This window comes from Poecilia reticulata, chromosome 23 (genome assembly GCF_904066995.2).
Source record: "Poecilia reticulata chromosome 23, P_reticulata-male-v2, whole genome shotgun sequence".
NCBI lineage: Eukaryota > Metazoa > Chordata > Actinopteri > Cyprinodontiformes > Poeciliidae > Poecilia > Poecilia reticulata.
In genome coordinates, this window is record NC_088852.1 from 15,635,934 (window position 1) to 15,652,641 (window position 16,708).

The following is a 16,708-nucleotide window of genomic DNA, read 5'->3' on the forward strand; positions in this document are numbered from 1 at the left end:
GGAATAATGATCTATAAATAGAACAAAAATAAATGACGGTATAGTCGCGGTATTCCTTTAGTTTATTTTTAATAAGTTGGTGGGGAAAAAATGCTCGTAACCTTTCTAGTTGTAAATGAATTCACGCAAAATCACCGGGGTCGTTTTCATACAATGCTTTTTGCCTTAAACGCAATAAATGTGTTGAATTAAGTTTTTTTTTCTTTTTAAAGTAAAATAAGTAAAACATGAGAGCGCACTGACTTTTTTTCTACTATTGGTAGAAAAAAACTCTTAAAATAATTGTATTCTATTGAGAGCGCGTTCTCTTATTTCACAGCTCGGTCAGCAGCTATTTTTCGTAACTTATCTCACCCCATAAAAAATATCACCTTGAGTCAGATTTGTTCATATTTCTGAAAGCCCACGCGCAGAGCAGCATGCGCTCCGACAGCCCGCGGGGCACGCGCCTCCACTGAGCGCTGATCGTGACGTTGAGTTGAGTCATCAAATAATTTTAAATCATTCTTTAATTGTTTATAGATGAGGCTTAAGAGGAAAGATGACGGTTACTTCTATGTCTAAAGACATCTTTATAAACTTTTGAGGAAATGATTAATTTAGGGAAATGTAACGACGAGGAAGTTGTTATTTAACTGAAGAATCTAGAATAGCGGTTCTCAACGTGGGCGGTACCGCCCCCCAGGGGGCGTTCAGAGGACGGCAGGGGGCGCTGGCGGACATTTTTACAAAAGGGGGCCGCTGGGATGCCTTTGGGGGGCGTTTGGTCGAAGGTAAACTTTACACCTTAAATGCACAACAATGCCAGTTTAGACTTTGAGCAACTTGGTAAAACTGTATTGTGTAACATTAAGTCATGCTTGGCTGCAACTGTGTGTAAAACACTATCTGACAAGATTTTCTTTCTTTTATTTTTTATTTGCTGGTCACATGGTCCTGAACACAGTGGACTGCACCCAAATGGGGGCAGACTACCAGAAAAGTGGACCTGATTATGAGTGATTTTGCTGGTGGTGCGTCTGGATTCCCCATGACATTTCACGGAGGGAAATACAGTGGTGAGCTTAACACTGTACAGTGCTGCCCAGAAAATATAGTTGGTTCTTTTCTAAAATATATATATAAAAAGAAAAAAAGCCAAACACCATCAACAGACTGTGTTTACGACAATAGGCAGTTCTTTCCTGCAGTGTGTGAGATTGATCTGCTTCAGAACATCACTGTTGGTAATTTTGCTTCAATTGATGGACAAGCAAAGTGTCTTTGCCCACATTAAATTTTGAGTGAACAACAGTCACTCAACAACATTTTGTTCCTGGCAACAAAATGTTTTTACAGAGAAGTTTTATTGATAAAGACTCAAGTAGGAGAATAGAAAGCACAGTGGGACTAACAGAGAGCCTTGGAGAACACTACTGTACTGAATAGGTCACCCCAACCCCCCCAGTGGGTTCCCAAACTTTTTCTCCTGCGCCCCCCTCCCCCCCCAGTGATTTCCAAACATTCCCCCCCTCCCCCGTCCCTGACCCTAGTGGGGGTTGGCTTTTTTGGGAGCAAAATGAATGTATGTATCTGTACATAAACAACATCGGTAGCCTACAGGCTACTTGTTAAGCTTAAGGTGCTGTATTGATATTAGCTAGTCATCTTTTAGCTATCTTTACCTGCATCCAACAGCTTTACTCAACTCAGTAGGTTAGTTTGGGGAAAAACTGAAAAGTTCTTTGCGTTTTGCTGTCATGATTCTCTGCACAGCAGCAGCAGATCTCCTTCACTGCCGCACAGTTTAAACCCAGCGCGAGTGTCGTAGCGCTCATGTTGCGTTTAAAGGTGGCTTGGAAAAACAGGTTACGACATGTTAACAACGGATGAATCAGTTTTAACTTCTGATAAAAGTGACAGAGGACACGGATATGGGAAGTGTGGAAGCCCCTACTGTATCAAATTGACATAGGAATAACAGAGAGTTGGCCATTCTAAGGCAAAAACCGAGCGCATACAGCGTTCCATGTTTTTTTTTTTTCATCCAGACGGCTTCCCGCGCCCCCCCTTGCAAGGAGGGATAAAGACTCAAGTAGGAGAATAGAAAGCACAGTGGGACTAACAGAGAGCTTTTGGGAACACTACTGTACTGAATAGGTCACCCTAACCCCGCCTGTGGGGCGCGCAGTTTGGGAACCTCTGCACTAAGGTATGTTTTTATCAAATTAAATGTAGTGTGTCAAATGTAATGCGTCATTCTGATCTAAAAGTGGGGAAGAAATTTGGATTTGGAGAACTGTGGAATAACAATCACTGAGCTGTTGTAAACACCTTACAATAACTGTGTAAGGTCCCAGCTGTGGACGATTCCAGGAAACTCTCTTAATGTTTCAGCAAAATGCGAGTCAAGAGATCTGCATCAACCAAAGAAAGAACTGGACCGGTTGAGAACATCACACACACTTGCTGATGTTTTGCAGTAAAAATTTACCAAAACTAATGAAAGTAAAAACTGAGAATATAATAAACACAATATTAATAAGAAAAAGTAACTGGACTATTTTGCTAATTTAGTTATCTGTTAAAAAGCTGGAAAACATGTACAGTCATTCAAGAGAATTGTCATATCAATAAAGAACAAATCATTGATACAACTGTATTAATATAGAAATTCGATAAATTTGATTATAGGAGTTTGGATTCACTGACTTTGCAATGCAGGCTCAAAACATAGTACAGGACCTGTACACATAATACACAGAGAATCATTCTATTGTAGTAAAGGAAATAATGTTACTAGTGCTGAGTGTGCAGATTACACTAATAACTATGCAATTGATTTTTTTAAAATTAACATGCAAAAAATAAACAGATTAAAATGTTTTTATTGTTAAAATAACATTAACTAAGCACCTCACTATATTAACTTTGACTCATAATTTTTTTAAAGTAATTTAAATATCAAATGTTTATCTCCATGTTACCTCCATGTCTTCAGTTTTCACGATTGACTTTCAGAACTGTGATCACCATGTAATTTGAGTAATTTCTTGAAAAACACCACACACAGAACATAACTGATAAGATCTAAGCTAGCATAGCGAGCATACCTGAGCATATTAATGCAGAGCTCTACATCGATATACATCTGAATGCATTAAGTTGTGAAAAAGTCGTAGAGGCAACAGGCCTGAGATGAGACGTTTGAGGTAAAATTGGATGTTCACTGTTAGGAGATTAGATAGGGTTCTGTTTTTTTATTGAATATTTAATGGAATGAAAGATTTAATACACCACAAAGTGTCCTTACATTTCCCCATAAAACACCAACCATCTGCTTCTTTTTGTTATAAGCAGATGGTTCTAATCCATAGCTGGATTATTTTGTGTCAAAAATCAAACTCTGTATGTGTTACCAATCACCAATAGTTACCAGACCACCCATTTCTACAATCTTCTACTTCTTCCATGTTGCTTTACAATTCACCTCTGGGGACATATGTGGGACAAAATAACATCTATCATATTCTTAATTATGGGTTGTGGTGGGTGGAGGTCATGTGGAAGGTAGTGGGCCTGGGTCATCTCCCAGGCGTCCAGCAGTCGGACATTCACTTCTTTGAATATTGCTCTGAGTATCTTGTCTCGCTGCAATGCGTAGTAATCGTCAGTGGTCAGCGACTCACGTAGCGTCAGCTTTTTGGGATTACCAGTCCTGATGATAACCAGAGTATCTGGAGCTCTGGTCAACAACCTCTCCACTGCCCTCCTTATGCTCAGCAGACGTCGGATGTAGACCTCCACAGGGTAAACGCCAAAGTGTGCCCAGACGCCAAAAATAACTATAGTGTTTGTGCCTCCAACCACACTGTCCAGTTCGTTGGCAACAAAATGGAACTGGCTGACTGGCAATGCAGGAGCACGGAGCGGAGGGCCGTGGCAGCGGAACGTCAATAAAATGTTGTTTTTATAATCCAAGGCCATAAGGGGTCCGGTTTGTGGGGGGGTTTTCAGGTTAAACTTCTTGAGATCTGAAAGTGTAACAGAGAACTCATCAGAAAGAACCAATTTGAATTGTCAGACATTTCTACCGAGTATCTACCTGGAACTTTAGCAATTAAGAATTCAAACCACTGCCTGACGGTGGAGTCTCCATACAGATGGAGAACCTTCCCTTTCAGACACTGGCTGATTGCTGTGGCGTTGTTAAACTGATGAACTGTGGTGCCGTCTAGTGCTCGCCATGCGCCCTGGTAGTAATAACCAGCAGGACTGGCTCTCATGGCTTCTCCTAGACGAGGGGAGATTCAGAAGAACATCCAAAACAGAAAAGAAAACCAAAAAGATGTTACGATCACTGAAGACTTAAAAAAGTGAAGGTCAGCATTACTTTACAGAAACACCTTTGTGGATATAAAATTTTTACTCATTAATACAAACAGCAACTTTACCTGACATGTTAACATGGACTGTTTCATTGAGAACTGGAAGAAAAAACAAATAAAATTTGTGATTGTGTATTATGACAGTAACTTGAGCAGAAAAAACAACTGTTCAACATTATCGTAGGTTCATAACAGATCAACATTTTACGGGTTATTCAACAAAAATGCATGTCCTTCTAAATGCATGCATTATGTTTTATGCAACTACATGTGACTCATTTTTATATACCTGAAATAAAGTCCAAACTGATCAGGTAAATTATAAAATTAAGTGGACAAAGTTGTCTGAGAAAACCACACATAGAAAAACTGTTTACATTTTTTCATCTGTCAGACAATCAATAATTCATTGGAACACATTTATGACAATATAGCAACTTTTACCTATTGGTTTTGGTAAAATGGTGATACTGGAAGGTCCAAAAGATGGAATGGAGACTTTCAAGTTGACCCCTCCGTAACAAGAGCAAAGAAACTGGATGAAACACTCTTAACTAAAACCAAAACTAATTTTAACTGCTAATTCCAATATGCAGTCTTACAGAATGCCACATTTTCTTCACTTTCATTCAATTGACTTCAGTTCAGGTTCGTCACATTACATTACTTGTAAATGAAGTATAGAGTAGTCTGTACTGGCTTCCATTTTGTGACTAATCCATTTTCCACAACAGGTTCATCAGGCTCCACATCTGTCTCTAGGACAGAGCTAACCTTACTAGCATGTTCAGGTTTTTAAGGTCAGACGCTCTGATGCTGTTATCCCGACAGATGACTGCAGAGACATTTTTTTCTCCATTTCTCTTTTATCTATGCGTCTATTACTTTTTAGATAAACCCAAAGAAGTTACTAATAAAGTTTTGTTGATATAAATATCAAGTGAACATAATAGTGAAAGTCTTAATGCTCCACTTTTGAAAGTAAATCTGTTGGGCTTTATTGTGGCACTCAAACAGCAAGTCTTAGTGCCACACTACCAGATAGGGTACATTAAAAAAACATAAAATAAGATAAAATTGTCTGTGATAGTAACAAGAAACAAATAGTATCTTCCTTTTTTGTCTTATTGGGGACATTTTGGAAGTATTCCACACAGTCTTCGCCTGTTTCTCTTGAATGTTGATGGTATGTTTTTCTGGTTTGGCAACATAGTAGTTTGTAGGTCACTTCTGAGTTATAAACTCCTGCACAGGATATGATTCGATGTCAACAACAAAAAGATAAAAAAACAAAACAAACCAAAGCCAAAGGAAAAAAAACACCTGAAAGATGAAAAGATGTCAATTTGTTTAGTAAATACATGTCTGATTCTGAAGTCAGTGAACTACAGTCAACTCCCCTAAAGTCTCATTGCACACTATCCCCAGCTAGTGTGCAATGAGACATAAAAAGTTTTAAGACATTTTTCATGCAATAGAAAAGAGCTGAATAACCAATTATTAATTTTACCTTTGAAAGAGCTTGGTCTCCTTGCCCATTGGTTGTGGTACATAACCTTTGAAGGCATGGGTGATCCTGTGTTCACATTTGAGGGTCTTTGGCTTGTAGCAGAACCAGGGTTCACCGGTTCGGGTGTCAGTGAGGTTGCACAGCTTTTCCGGAGGTGCCTTAAGGCACACGTTGCAATTGGTAGCTTCAGTGACTGAACCTGAACGGAAGAGGCTCTGGAAAAAAATTCTGTCAGGCTTTTCCAAGTTGACTCTCTCTAGGACTGTGACTGCCTCACTGGAGTGGACCATGGTCACCTTTGTGAAAACAACAAGAATTCTCACAACACAATTTCTCTTGTGAAGTAAGATTTGAATATATGTAAAACCCAAAAAGTCAATGTTTTTATTTGTGCAAGATATATAGTATCTATTACAGAAAAATTTCTCACAGCAAATGAACTGGAATAATATATCACTTCTCTGGTTCAGGACTGGAAAATCTCACTGGTAAATGTAACATGGTTGTAAGGACACTCAGAGAGGACCCGGAAATTCAACCACACACAGGAGTATACGAAAGGAAAAAAAACAAGTTTATTTTCAGATACTGGTTTCTGCTCAGGAAGAGGTCGTCAAACACAGCACTGAGGAGAAAGGGAAGAAGGCTGGTGATGCACAGATAAAGGAGGGGTATCATGTAAAGGTTCATCTTAACTGACCTGTAGAGCAGTGGACGAATGGAGCAGAGGAACAGAGGGTCTGATGACAGGGAAATGCAAGAAACCAGTGGAACAGGCTTCTGAGGAAGCAATGAAGATCTCCACAAAGAGCTCCAAAACGCAACACCCAGGGACTTTGTCAATAATAAGGCAGAGGTTATACACAAGAGCACAGAGAGAGCAAACTCAGCTTTGAGGGGCAGGCGATAAGGGACCTGTGCAAAACATGTCGGGCCAGCACACAGGAGCGCTCCTCCGGCCCGAATCCCTCCCAGTCCACCAAGTAATGGATGGACCGGCTCCAACGTCTGGACCAAAGGAGACAGCGCACAGTGTGAGCGGGACCTCCATCAATGATCTGGGTGGGAGGAGGGGTCTGGAGGAGGGTACCAACCGTGAAGTGAAGGCAGGTTTGATACGGGACACATGAAAGGTGGGACAAACCCTGAGAGTCCTGGGGAGGCGGAGCTGAACAGCCACTGGGTTGATCACTTTGGAAATCGGGAAGGGTCCTATGAAACGAGGGGCTAGCTTGCGGTTTTCAATCCACAAGAGGAGGTCCTTGGTGGATAGCCAGACTCTTTGTCCGTTGAGGTAGGTGGGTGCTGGAACTCTGCGATGATTGGCAAATCTGGAACATAAAGCAGAGGTCTTCAGAAGAGCCCTCCAGGCCTGACGCCATACCTGCTGGCACTTCAAGGGCGAAGAATAAGCAGAGGGGACTCTAGTGGGTCTTTCTTGAAGAGACAACACAGGAGGCTGGTAACCGTAAATGGTGTAAAAGGGACACAGCCCTGTAGAATTAGAAGGGAGAGAATTGAGTGCATACTCCACCCATGGTAGGTTCTGTGACCAAGAAGAGGGATCATGTTCACAGAGCATCCGAAGCTTGGTCTCCACTTCCTGGTTGATCCTCTCCGTTGCCCGTCAGTTTGAGGGTGGAACCCTGATGAGAGACTCACTGTGATACCCAGGAGACCACAAAATTCCTTCCAGAATCTAGAGACAAACTGGAGTCCCCTGTCAGAAACAATGTCAGTTGGCAGCCCATGCAGGCGAAACACCTCACAGGCCAGAATCCCTCCCAGCTCCTTGGAGGAAGACAGTTTGCGAAGTGGTATCAGGTGGAACATCTTGGAGAAATGATCAATGAGAAGGACATAGTGGTTATTGGAAGAGGGTAAACCAGTCACAAAATCCATGGATACGTGGGACTATGGGCAGTGTGGAACAGGAAGGGGTCGCAGAAGCCCAGAGGGTGGCCGACGGGATGGTTTAGCCTGACAGCAAACTCTGCAAGCCTTGATGAATTCTGTAACATCTTGTAGCATAGCTCCCCACCAGAAATAACTCCTGATCACAGATAGGGTCTTGGTGACTCCTGGATGACAGAAAAGTCTAGACTCATGACAGAATGGCAGTACCTCAAGTATTAGCTGCTCCTGAACAAACAGTCGGTCTTTAGGATAGATCTCAGGGATGGGGGATAGTTGATGGGCTTCTTTTATTTTCTACTCCAGCTCGGAAACTGCTAGTCGCACTGACATGGGGAGCACAGTCTGCCTGCTTTACCTCTTGACCCTCCTCCATAGTCTCATGAAGCCTGGAGAGTGCGTCTGGCTTAGCGTTCTTACTCCTAGGTCTGTAAGTTAGTGAAAAATTAAAGCGACTGAAGTACAAGGCCCATCTGGATCGCCTGAGGTTGAGTCTCCTTGCTGACTTGAGGTACTGCAGATTTTTATGATCAGTCCAAACCACAAAGGGTTCCTTAGCTCCCTCAAGCCAGTGCCTCCACTCCTCAAGTGCCAGTTTAACCACCAGTAGTTCACAGTCACCAACATCATAGTTGGTCTCTGCAGAAGACAGCTTTCTGGAAAAGAAGGCACATGGGTGAGTCTTTCCATCAGTGCACCTCTGACTGAGTATGGCTCCCACCCCCGAGTCAGAAGCATCCACTTCAACAATGAATTGACGGGAAGGGTCCGGTGTGCGGAGGACAGGAGCTGAGGTGAAAGCCCTCTTAAGGTGATCAAAGGACTCAGCAGCAGTCTTACCCCAAACAAACTTGCACTTGGATGAGGTAAGAGCATGTAGTGGAGAGGCTACAGAGCTGAAATTGCGGATGAACCGGGGATAAAAGTTTGCAAACCCCAGAAATCTTTGAAATTGCCTGAGGTCTTGTGGGTGGGGCCAATTCTTGATGGCAACCGTCTTGCTGGGGTCCATGGAAATCCTGTTAGGAGAGATGACGAAACCCAAGAATGAAGTGGACTGTTTGTGAAACTCACACTTTTCTGCCTTGACAAACAGGTTATTCTGCAGCAGGCAGAGAACGACAGAATGGACATGAGCTTGATGGGCTGTGAGAGCCTTAGAAAAAAATCTAAATGTCATCCAGATAAACATAAACAAAATGACCAACCATGTCCCTGAGGACATCATTGACAAGTGCCTGGAACACAGCAGGAGCGTTGGACAGGCCAAAGGGCATTACAAGGTATTCATAATGACCGGTTGGGGTGTTAAAGGCCGTCTTCCACTCATCCCCCTCTTTGATCCGGACCAGATGGTAGGCATGTCTAAGATCAAGCTTAGTAAAAACAGTGGATCCCTGGATCAGGTCAAAGGCAGTGTTCATTAGGGGAAGTGGGTAACGGTTTTTGACTGTGATGTCATTCAATCTTCTGTAGTCAATACAGGGTCTTAAGGAACCATCTTTTTTGCCCACAAAGAAGAAACCTGCACCAGCTGGGGAGGAAGAAGGAAGGATGATGCCTGCCTTGAGTGAGTCACTGACATAATCCCTCATGGCCTTATCCTCTGGGCCAGAGAGAGGGAAAAGATGGCCTTTGGGAGGAAAGGCACCAGGAAGCAAATCGATAGCACAATCATAGGGCCGATGGGGTGGAAGGGAAGTGGCTCGATGCTTGTTAAAGACCTCCCTGAGGTCATGGTAAACAGCAGGTTCTTTGGATAAGTCGGGGTAGGTCTCCTGTCTGAGATAGGGACAGTACAGGGGACCGAAGCTGCTAAGAGGCAAGTGGAATGGCAAGATGGTGACCAGCCCAACACCTCGCCCCTAACCCAGTCAATGTGGAGGTTGTGTTTTCTTAACCCAAATGGCCCCCAAAATGACAGGGAGACAAGGGGAATTTATTATCAGGAAGGAAATTAGTTCATGGTGATTCCCGGAAATACTGAACTTAATGGGACCTGTTTCATGGGTGACTTTGTGAAATACATGGCCGTCAATAGCCAAAACTTCAAGACGCTTAGAGGTGGGTAGGAGTTGGATACCAAGAGATTCGGCAAGGCCACGGTCCATGAACTCAGTGTCTGCTCCTGAATCAATAAAGACAGATAGGTGCTTGGTAAGACAGTCAGCTTGGAGAATGGCCTGCACAGAGAAAGAAGAAGATTTTAATCTCTTTTGACTCAGCAGGAGTCCCTTACCTCCTACTGAGCCTGGCCTTTTGCTGGACACAGACGAAGTAGGTGACCCTCTCCACCACAATAGAAACAAAGGCCTCTCTTAAGTCTCTGCTCTCTCTCTTGTGGGGATAAGTGTGATTGACCAATCTGCATAGGCTCCTCCGCGGGAGAGGTGGGAGATGAGCTCAAAGGTGGGGACGAGACTGATGGCTGTGGCCTCGGAACACGTTCAACTTGGTAAATACTTCTGAAAGAACTCCTCTCCAACCTTCTCTGATGAAGCCTCATGTCGATTCTTGCGGCCAGAGTCTCCAGTTCCTCCAGATCCTTGGGAGCATCCCGAGTAGACAGTTCATCCTTTACCTCCTCTCTGAGGCCCTGGTAGAAAGCGTCACATAGTGCCTCATCGTTCCAGTCACTTCCTGAAGAAAGAGCGTCAAAGTCAATTATGTACTCTGCGACTCGCCACCTGCCTTGTTTGAGTTTGAGCAAACCACGTGCAGCCTCCCTCTCAGGCAGAACTGCATCGAAGACCCTGATTATCTCCTTGGAAAAGTCCTTGAACCGATAACAAATGAGGGAGTCCTTCTGCCTCACCCAGTACCCCAAGTTATGGGGCAGTACCCCATAACTTGGCCTTCCCTGAGAGAAGGGAAATAGCATAGGCAACTTTAGCACATTCAGTGGGGAAAGATGATGGTTGAAGTTCAAAGACAATCTCACATTGAGTAATGAAAGGACGACATTGACTATGCTCACCCTTAAACACCTCCGGAGGCGACAGACGGGGCTCATAAATGGGCGAGACCTGGTAACCAGACGTAGAAGCCTTGGGGCTAGGAGAAGAGGTACTCTTTGGGGGAGGAGAGGAGGACAACTTATCAAGCATAGACATCATTTCTTGCATGTTAGATTCCAGGCGGTTAATAGCGCCTTCAACACTTGAACGCCACTCCTGTGCGGGTGACGTGTCCATAGTGGCCAGATTATACTGTAAGGACACTCAGAGGGGACCCGGAAATTCAACCACTCACAGGAGTATATAGAAGGAAAAAAACAAGTTTATTTTCAGATACTGGTTTCTGCTCAGGAAGAGGTCATCAAACACAGCACTGAGGAGAGAGGAAAGAAGGCTGGTAATGCACAGATAAAGGAGGGGTATCATGTAAAGGTTCATCTTAACTGACCTGTAGAGCAGTGGATGGATGGAACAGAGGGTCTGATGACAGGGAAATGCAGGAAACCAGTGGAACAGGCTTCTGTGGTAGCAATGAAGATCTCCATGAGGAGATCCAAAACGCAACACCCAGGGACTTTGTCGATAATAAGGCAGAGGTTATACACAAGAGGACAGAGAGAGCAAACTCAGCTTTGAGGGGCAGGCGATAATCGGTGGTCGTGAGGAAGAGCTTGGGTCAGGGTCCAGAAATCCAGAATAGAAGGGATCCGTGAAGGGCTTGGCAGGAGGGATAAATCCATGGACAGAAAGAGGTCGTAGAAACAGTGAAGGCTTGGAAGGAAACGCTGGATCTCTACTGGCTCGTGGCTGTTGATAATCTGGCAAGGAAGCAGAGGCTGAGGGGTGTTTAGTAGGGCAAGGCCCAGGTGGAACAGGTAAGCAATCAGGAGTGGCAGGTGAGCTGAATGAGTGATTAACACAGCATGGACAGGACATGAATCATAACAATGGCACTATATTGCCAAAGCTATTTACTTGTTTGCCTTCAAATACAAGTTGAGTGACATCCGATTCTTAATCCAAACGGTTTGTATGATCTGTGATCTCCCTTTGGTGTTGTAGTTGGGTGATTTAGCAGGGGATACAGGTTCAAGCAAGGGCCAGTCCCAGGCTGGAAAACGGCAATCTTGTCTCCTCCCAACGTTCCATTTCATACAATGCAGTCAGGCAAAAGTCATTCTCCTAGCAAATTGTAAACCCATATTCCATTGGATTGTTAAACAGAGATGCTTATTTATTTTTTCAGAAAACATATGTTCACTGCTGTATTGTCTACCTACTGCCTTGCACTTGGAGTTGTAAGACGAGGAACCCCATGGTACTCTACTCTGTATTGGTCAGCTAATCTGAAGACAACATTAAGTCTCAAAGTCTATAGCTATTGATTCTGCGGGACATTGGCCACCTTTAAACACGAAATGCCTTAGAATTAGGTTAAATCTGTATTTTACATGCTTAATTCTTTGTTTCTCGAGTTGCTTTTGCAAAAAGTAAGTTTCTGTTTTTCCTCATTAGTCATCACCTTTCAGATTCCTGACTGCATGATAGACAACATGAGGAAAAAAAAGTTATGTTGTGGCAAACGTGGCAAAAGCAAGCAGATATAACTCAGGCCAAATTAATAAATTATTCTAACACATTAACTGCCTTCTCTCAGCATTCAGGTCCTCAATATCCAGAAGTCATGACACAAAAACCTTATTTAGGTGAAAGTAGCAACAAAGGAGACCTTATCTAAGTCACAATATTTTCACATTTAAGAGGAAAACATTCAGTCTTACCTCAACCTGTGCGCTTCCTTCCCAGAGTAAAGGAAAAACAGCCGTGTAGGAACCATTGTGATGATCAAAGACTTTCCCCACCACACCTGCATGAACAGTTGGGTTGTGCAGCCGAGCAAATACGACGTCGCCACCAGATTTCTTGGGACGTCCATTGAAGTCATTCATTTTTATCAAAACCTCCAGCTGATCACCAACATGCCAACTTCCCCCTCCGTCACGTGGAAGGATGGTGAAAGTGCTGTGAGCAGGATGACTGGTGTCATTCAGAGAGAAGTTATCTGGGACAGATGGGGTTTCAGGCCAGGTGATGTAGTTCTTTAAAGATACAATATTTAAAATAAAAAAAATATTCAGCAAACACCAGGAAAATATACATTGTTGTGCTCACATGACCCAATTTAGTTTATTCAGATATTTGAAAAAATTATATTTTGTGTATATATTAGTCAAATTTTGTGTTTTATCCATAGGACCTGTTTTGTCCCTATTCTCAAGAATCACTGGTTTTACAGTGTGCAAAGAACAGATAGTGTCTATACTTAGAAGCCATTTTCAACAGGAAATGCTCAAGAGCTGCAACAGGAAGAGGCCCAGTCACCTCGTCTCAGCGCCTGGCCTCAGTCTGCAAGATGTTGCTTAGACATGAGCTAAAGGTCAAGTCTTTTAACACCTAAGGACAAAACAAATGTCAGCTAAATGATAATTTGCTAATCATAGGGGACATTTTGACACCTACCTTTGGAATATGAGCAAACAACAACTTAAAGATACATTTCTGACCCGAGCGGATCACACCTCCAACTTGTTTTTTGACCTTTATTTGCATATCGCACTTCCTTTTGTTTTCAATGTGTTTCTGAAATAACTTGTCAGATGTTCTTTGGAATTGAGTAACGTTGATGTCTAGCAGCTGAAAATTTCCCTTTTCACACCTGCTTATGGAAGACTATAAATCTGGGATGTAACTTTACTAGAATAGGAGCTACTCTGACATTGTCAAGTGTCTCTCCATCTGCAGATATTACTAAAAGCATTTGTTTCTTGAAACTTTTGATTCTCAGCAGCCTTATTTTGAAAAATAATCTTTTAAAGATTTTTCACTCCACATCACCAACATGCCAACTTCCCCCTCCGTCACGTGGAAGGATGGTGAAAGTGCTGTGAGCAGGATGACTGGTGTCATTCAGAGAGAAGTTTTCTGGGACAGATGGGGTTTCAGGCCAGGTGATGTAGTTCTTTAAAGATTCTAACTCAAGAGCGTCTTCAGGTAACACAGAGTGGAAGGAGCAGAAACTGGTTGGCTTAGGAGGCTCAGTGGGACGTTTCAGAGTTCTGGTGGTGGAAATCGGAGCCTCAGTGGTGGAAGGAACTTTCTTCTTCAGCTAGAGAATAAAGTTTAGAGATTGAACAAATCAAGTGACATAAAAACAGTTTCAGTACAAGATACCAAGTGAGTCTTAGTAATAACTTGGCCAAATAAATTAGAATTTTATTTATTTTTGTTGAAAACACATAAATTACTTCTTTTTCCCATCTGCCACCTCTGAGGTTTGGTTAATGAATCACTTCATTTACTTCTGTGTCTGTTTGATGCTGTTTGGTTTAAAACGCGATAAATACATATTTTACTCAATGCAGTTTTTAATTTTTTTTCATGAAGACATAGTTTAAAAAAGGTCCAAAAGCTTAACCCAGAGATTGTGAGTTATCAGTACCTTTAAATAATTATGAAGCTGTTTCTCTTACCAGCCTATAACTATGATGCTTCTACAGTTGGAGTTCATGTTTTGAAGATGACAAATACTCACCTCTGTTAATTTACAGGTTATGTGATCAGTGAAGCTGGCACTGTAAAACATGATGCACAAAGCAAAGAAAGCCAAGAACAGGGAGATCCAGATGTACTTCAGTTTTCATAAGTGTCTTCTTAAAGCTTGGCCTCCCAGTAGGAGTGATGACTTGATCTGGTCATGTGTTAAAATACAAAATCAATAAAGCACTGAGATCAATGAATAGCTCTTATTTTAAAAATACAATAAATGTTTTTTAAACTGCTGGAGAGATGCACCAGCCCCTCTGGGTGTAAGGATAAGTGAGTGTAGATAAAGGATGGATGGTTCTCCTCTTATTCCTGATTGTGGGACAAAATAATTACTGCTCATACTTTTACCACAAGGGAGCGACATGTTGATGCAGTGTATAGGTGCATATTACATTGCTGTTCATCAAAAACCCTAACAAAAATTATTTTCCTTGATGAAAAAAAATATGAGAGGTTACCTTGGTTTTTCATAACTTGTTTTATCCTTGCATCATTGATCATATGTGCAAATTTTGAAAAGATTTAATTCAGGTTACACTTTATATAAATGCAGATAAAGTGTATTTGTAAAATGTATCGTTCGAAATGTGCAAAACGCTGTAAGTGAATTTCTCAAAACAAATTGCACAAACAGCAAAACACCATGGATTAATAACATTGACTTTCAAGATTCATCGTTGCGCACACCTGCCTGAAGGCGATGGATGTTTGCATAGCGCCACCATTGTCTGCTTCTTTGCTGTCATCAAAGGATGTACAACAAAAGCAAATACGCAACTTCTGGCATTCAGTACTCAGGTAATCATTGTTGCAGCAATAATTGGAGTATATATTGGCAAATGGGTCAAGGCCAGCAGAGGGTTGATGTGTAATTCAGACACAGATTAGTGGTTGCGTGTCAGGTGCCATCCATTGTTACAGACAATTCTTTACTATCATTCAAGACAGACCAGAAAACCTCTAAACTGTTAACCTTTTCCAGAATGGTGCCCAACTGACTCAGCAGGTACCACGAGTGACAGTTCACACCAGCTCTGCTTAGTCTGCTTTAATCAAACTGTAGTTAGTTTGTCTAGAAGTCTGGTTTGTTTAGGGAGCTGTGAATGAGCAAACTCCAATGGCAACCAAGCAAACTGCTCCACCTAAAAACAGACATTTATACTGGAACATTGGCAAAGAATTCAGACCACTTTCCTTTTCAGACCCTGTCTGATCGCTGCCATGGTTAAACTGATTAACTGTGGTGCCATCTAGTGCTCACCTGGACATAATAACTAAGTAATAATGTGTAATCTACTGATCACTGATTATGGTTCGTTTTTACACCAGTTTGTAAATGGAAACACTTAAAAAAAAAAACATTCTGTGCATAGTAAGTTATTTAATAAAATGAACAATTTATCTGTCTGAGTATTGTTACAAATGTTATGTTTAACCCACACTCTAAAAAGAAATTAGTTGAACCAACTTAATTGCTTGTTACCAATTGAAGCAATTAAATTAAGTTTATCCAACTTAATTTATTAAGTTTAACCAACTCAATATATTATAATCCATCCATCCATTTTCTTACACACTTGTCCCTCAGTGGGGGCGGGTGGGTTTCTGGTGCCTATCTCCAGCTAGCGTACCGGGCGAGAGGCGGGGGTCACCCTGGACCAGTCTATCGCAGGGCAACACAAAGACACACAGGACAAACAACCATGCACACACACACACTCACACCTAGGGACAATTTGGAGAGGCCAATTAACCTGACAGGCATGTTTTTGGACTGTGGGAGGAAACCGGAGTACCCGGAGAAAACCCACGCATGCACAGGGAGAACATGCAAACTCCTATATTATAATCATCTAACTCAATTTGTAATTTTTTTTAAAACAAATTTATTAAGTATGTTTAAGATGACAGATTTCAGTCAGTCTTACTCAAATCACTTAGTTTACTTTAGATAAAGTAAATTAATAAAGTATCTCTTTTTTTCAAATGGTTTTTGGCTGAGGCAGCCTTTATTTGAGCGTAATTATTCAGGAAAGTGGTTAATGATAGAGAGGAAGACCTGCAGCTAAGGTCATCAGGTTGGGCATCAAACCTGTGAAGGCTGTGTCTCCTTATGTGGATTGTGCTCTACCCCTGCGCCACCACAGCACCCTGGTTGGTACAGGATCTGTCCCTGGTCACCTTGAGTCATGGTCAGACATAGGATTCAAATATGGTGCTGAACTTAATTCTTTCAAGTAAAGTCAAAGTAAAGAAATCCTTTAAGGAAAAGATTTGTAACTTTTTTTGGGGCTGCAGCCCAAAATATTTAGTTTGGAACTACTTAAAAGTTTGAGTTGACTTTCTGTAGAATT

At 42.1% G+C, this 16,708-nt stretch overlaps 2 protein-coding genes across 4 annotated transcripts in view; one reads left to right on the forward strand and one right to left on the reverse strand.

Annotated features, from left to right (window-relative positions):
• The window catches only part of LOC103459599 (NXPE family member 3-like), a 75,990-nt gene that overhangs the window by 30,112 nt on the left and 29,170 nt on the right, over positions 1–16,708 (forward strand). Inside the window, exon 1 of one of the 3 annotated variants that reach the window (XM_081603949.1) lies at positions 886–1,058. The exons of the other annotated variants lie outside the window; for them this stretch is intronic. The gene's annotated coding sequence lies outside the window, so the exon portion shown is untranslated. Of the gene's footprint in view, positions 1–885; positions 1,059–16,708 lie in introns of those variants that run through there. 3 annotated transcript variants of the gene reach the window in all.
• LOC145550245 (NXPE family member 3-like) lies at positions 3,350–14,899 on the reverse strand. Its single transcript, XM_081604313.1, has 9 exons — positions 14,341–14,899; positions 13,762–13,914; positions 12,530–12,841; positions 5,878–6,173; positions 5,064–5,080; positions 4,812–4,916; positions 4,434–4,466; positions 4,085–4,273; positions 3,350–4,013 (listed from the first exon to the last, which is right to left on the reverse strand). Exons 1-9 carry the CDS (start codon positions 14,389–14,391, stop codon positions 3,466–3,468), a joined length of 1,704 nt encoding a protein of 567 aa, XP_081460439.1. The 5' UTR covers positions 14,392–14,899; the 3' UTR covers positions 3,350–3,465.

What these genes read in the sequence shown, in the direction of transcription:
- LOC145550245 (XM_081604313.1), bottom strand. Translation starts at nt 14,391, where the DNA reads ATGTTTTACAGTGCCAGCTTCACTGATCACATAACCTGTAAATTAACA. An exon ending in AAGGAAGCGCACAGGTTGAG is followed by an intron (nt 6,174 to 12,529) that starts GTAAGACTGAAT and finishes GTTTTCACAAAG; the next exon opens with GTGACCATGGTCCACTCCAG. An exon ending in AGTCCATGTTAACATGTCAG is followed by an intron (nt 4,274 to 4,433) that starts GTAAAGTTGCTG and finishes CCCCTCGTCTAG; the next exon opens with GAGAAGCCATGAGAGCCAGT.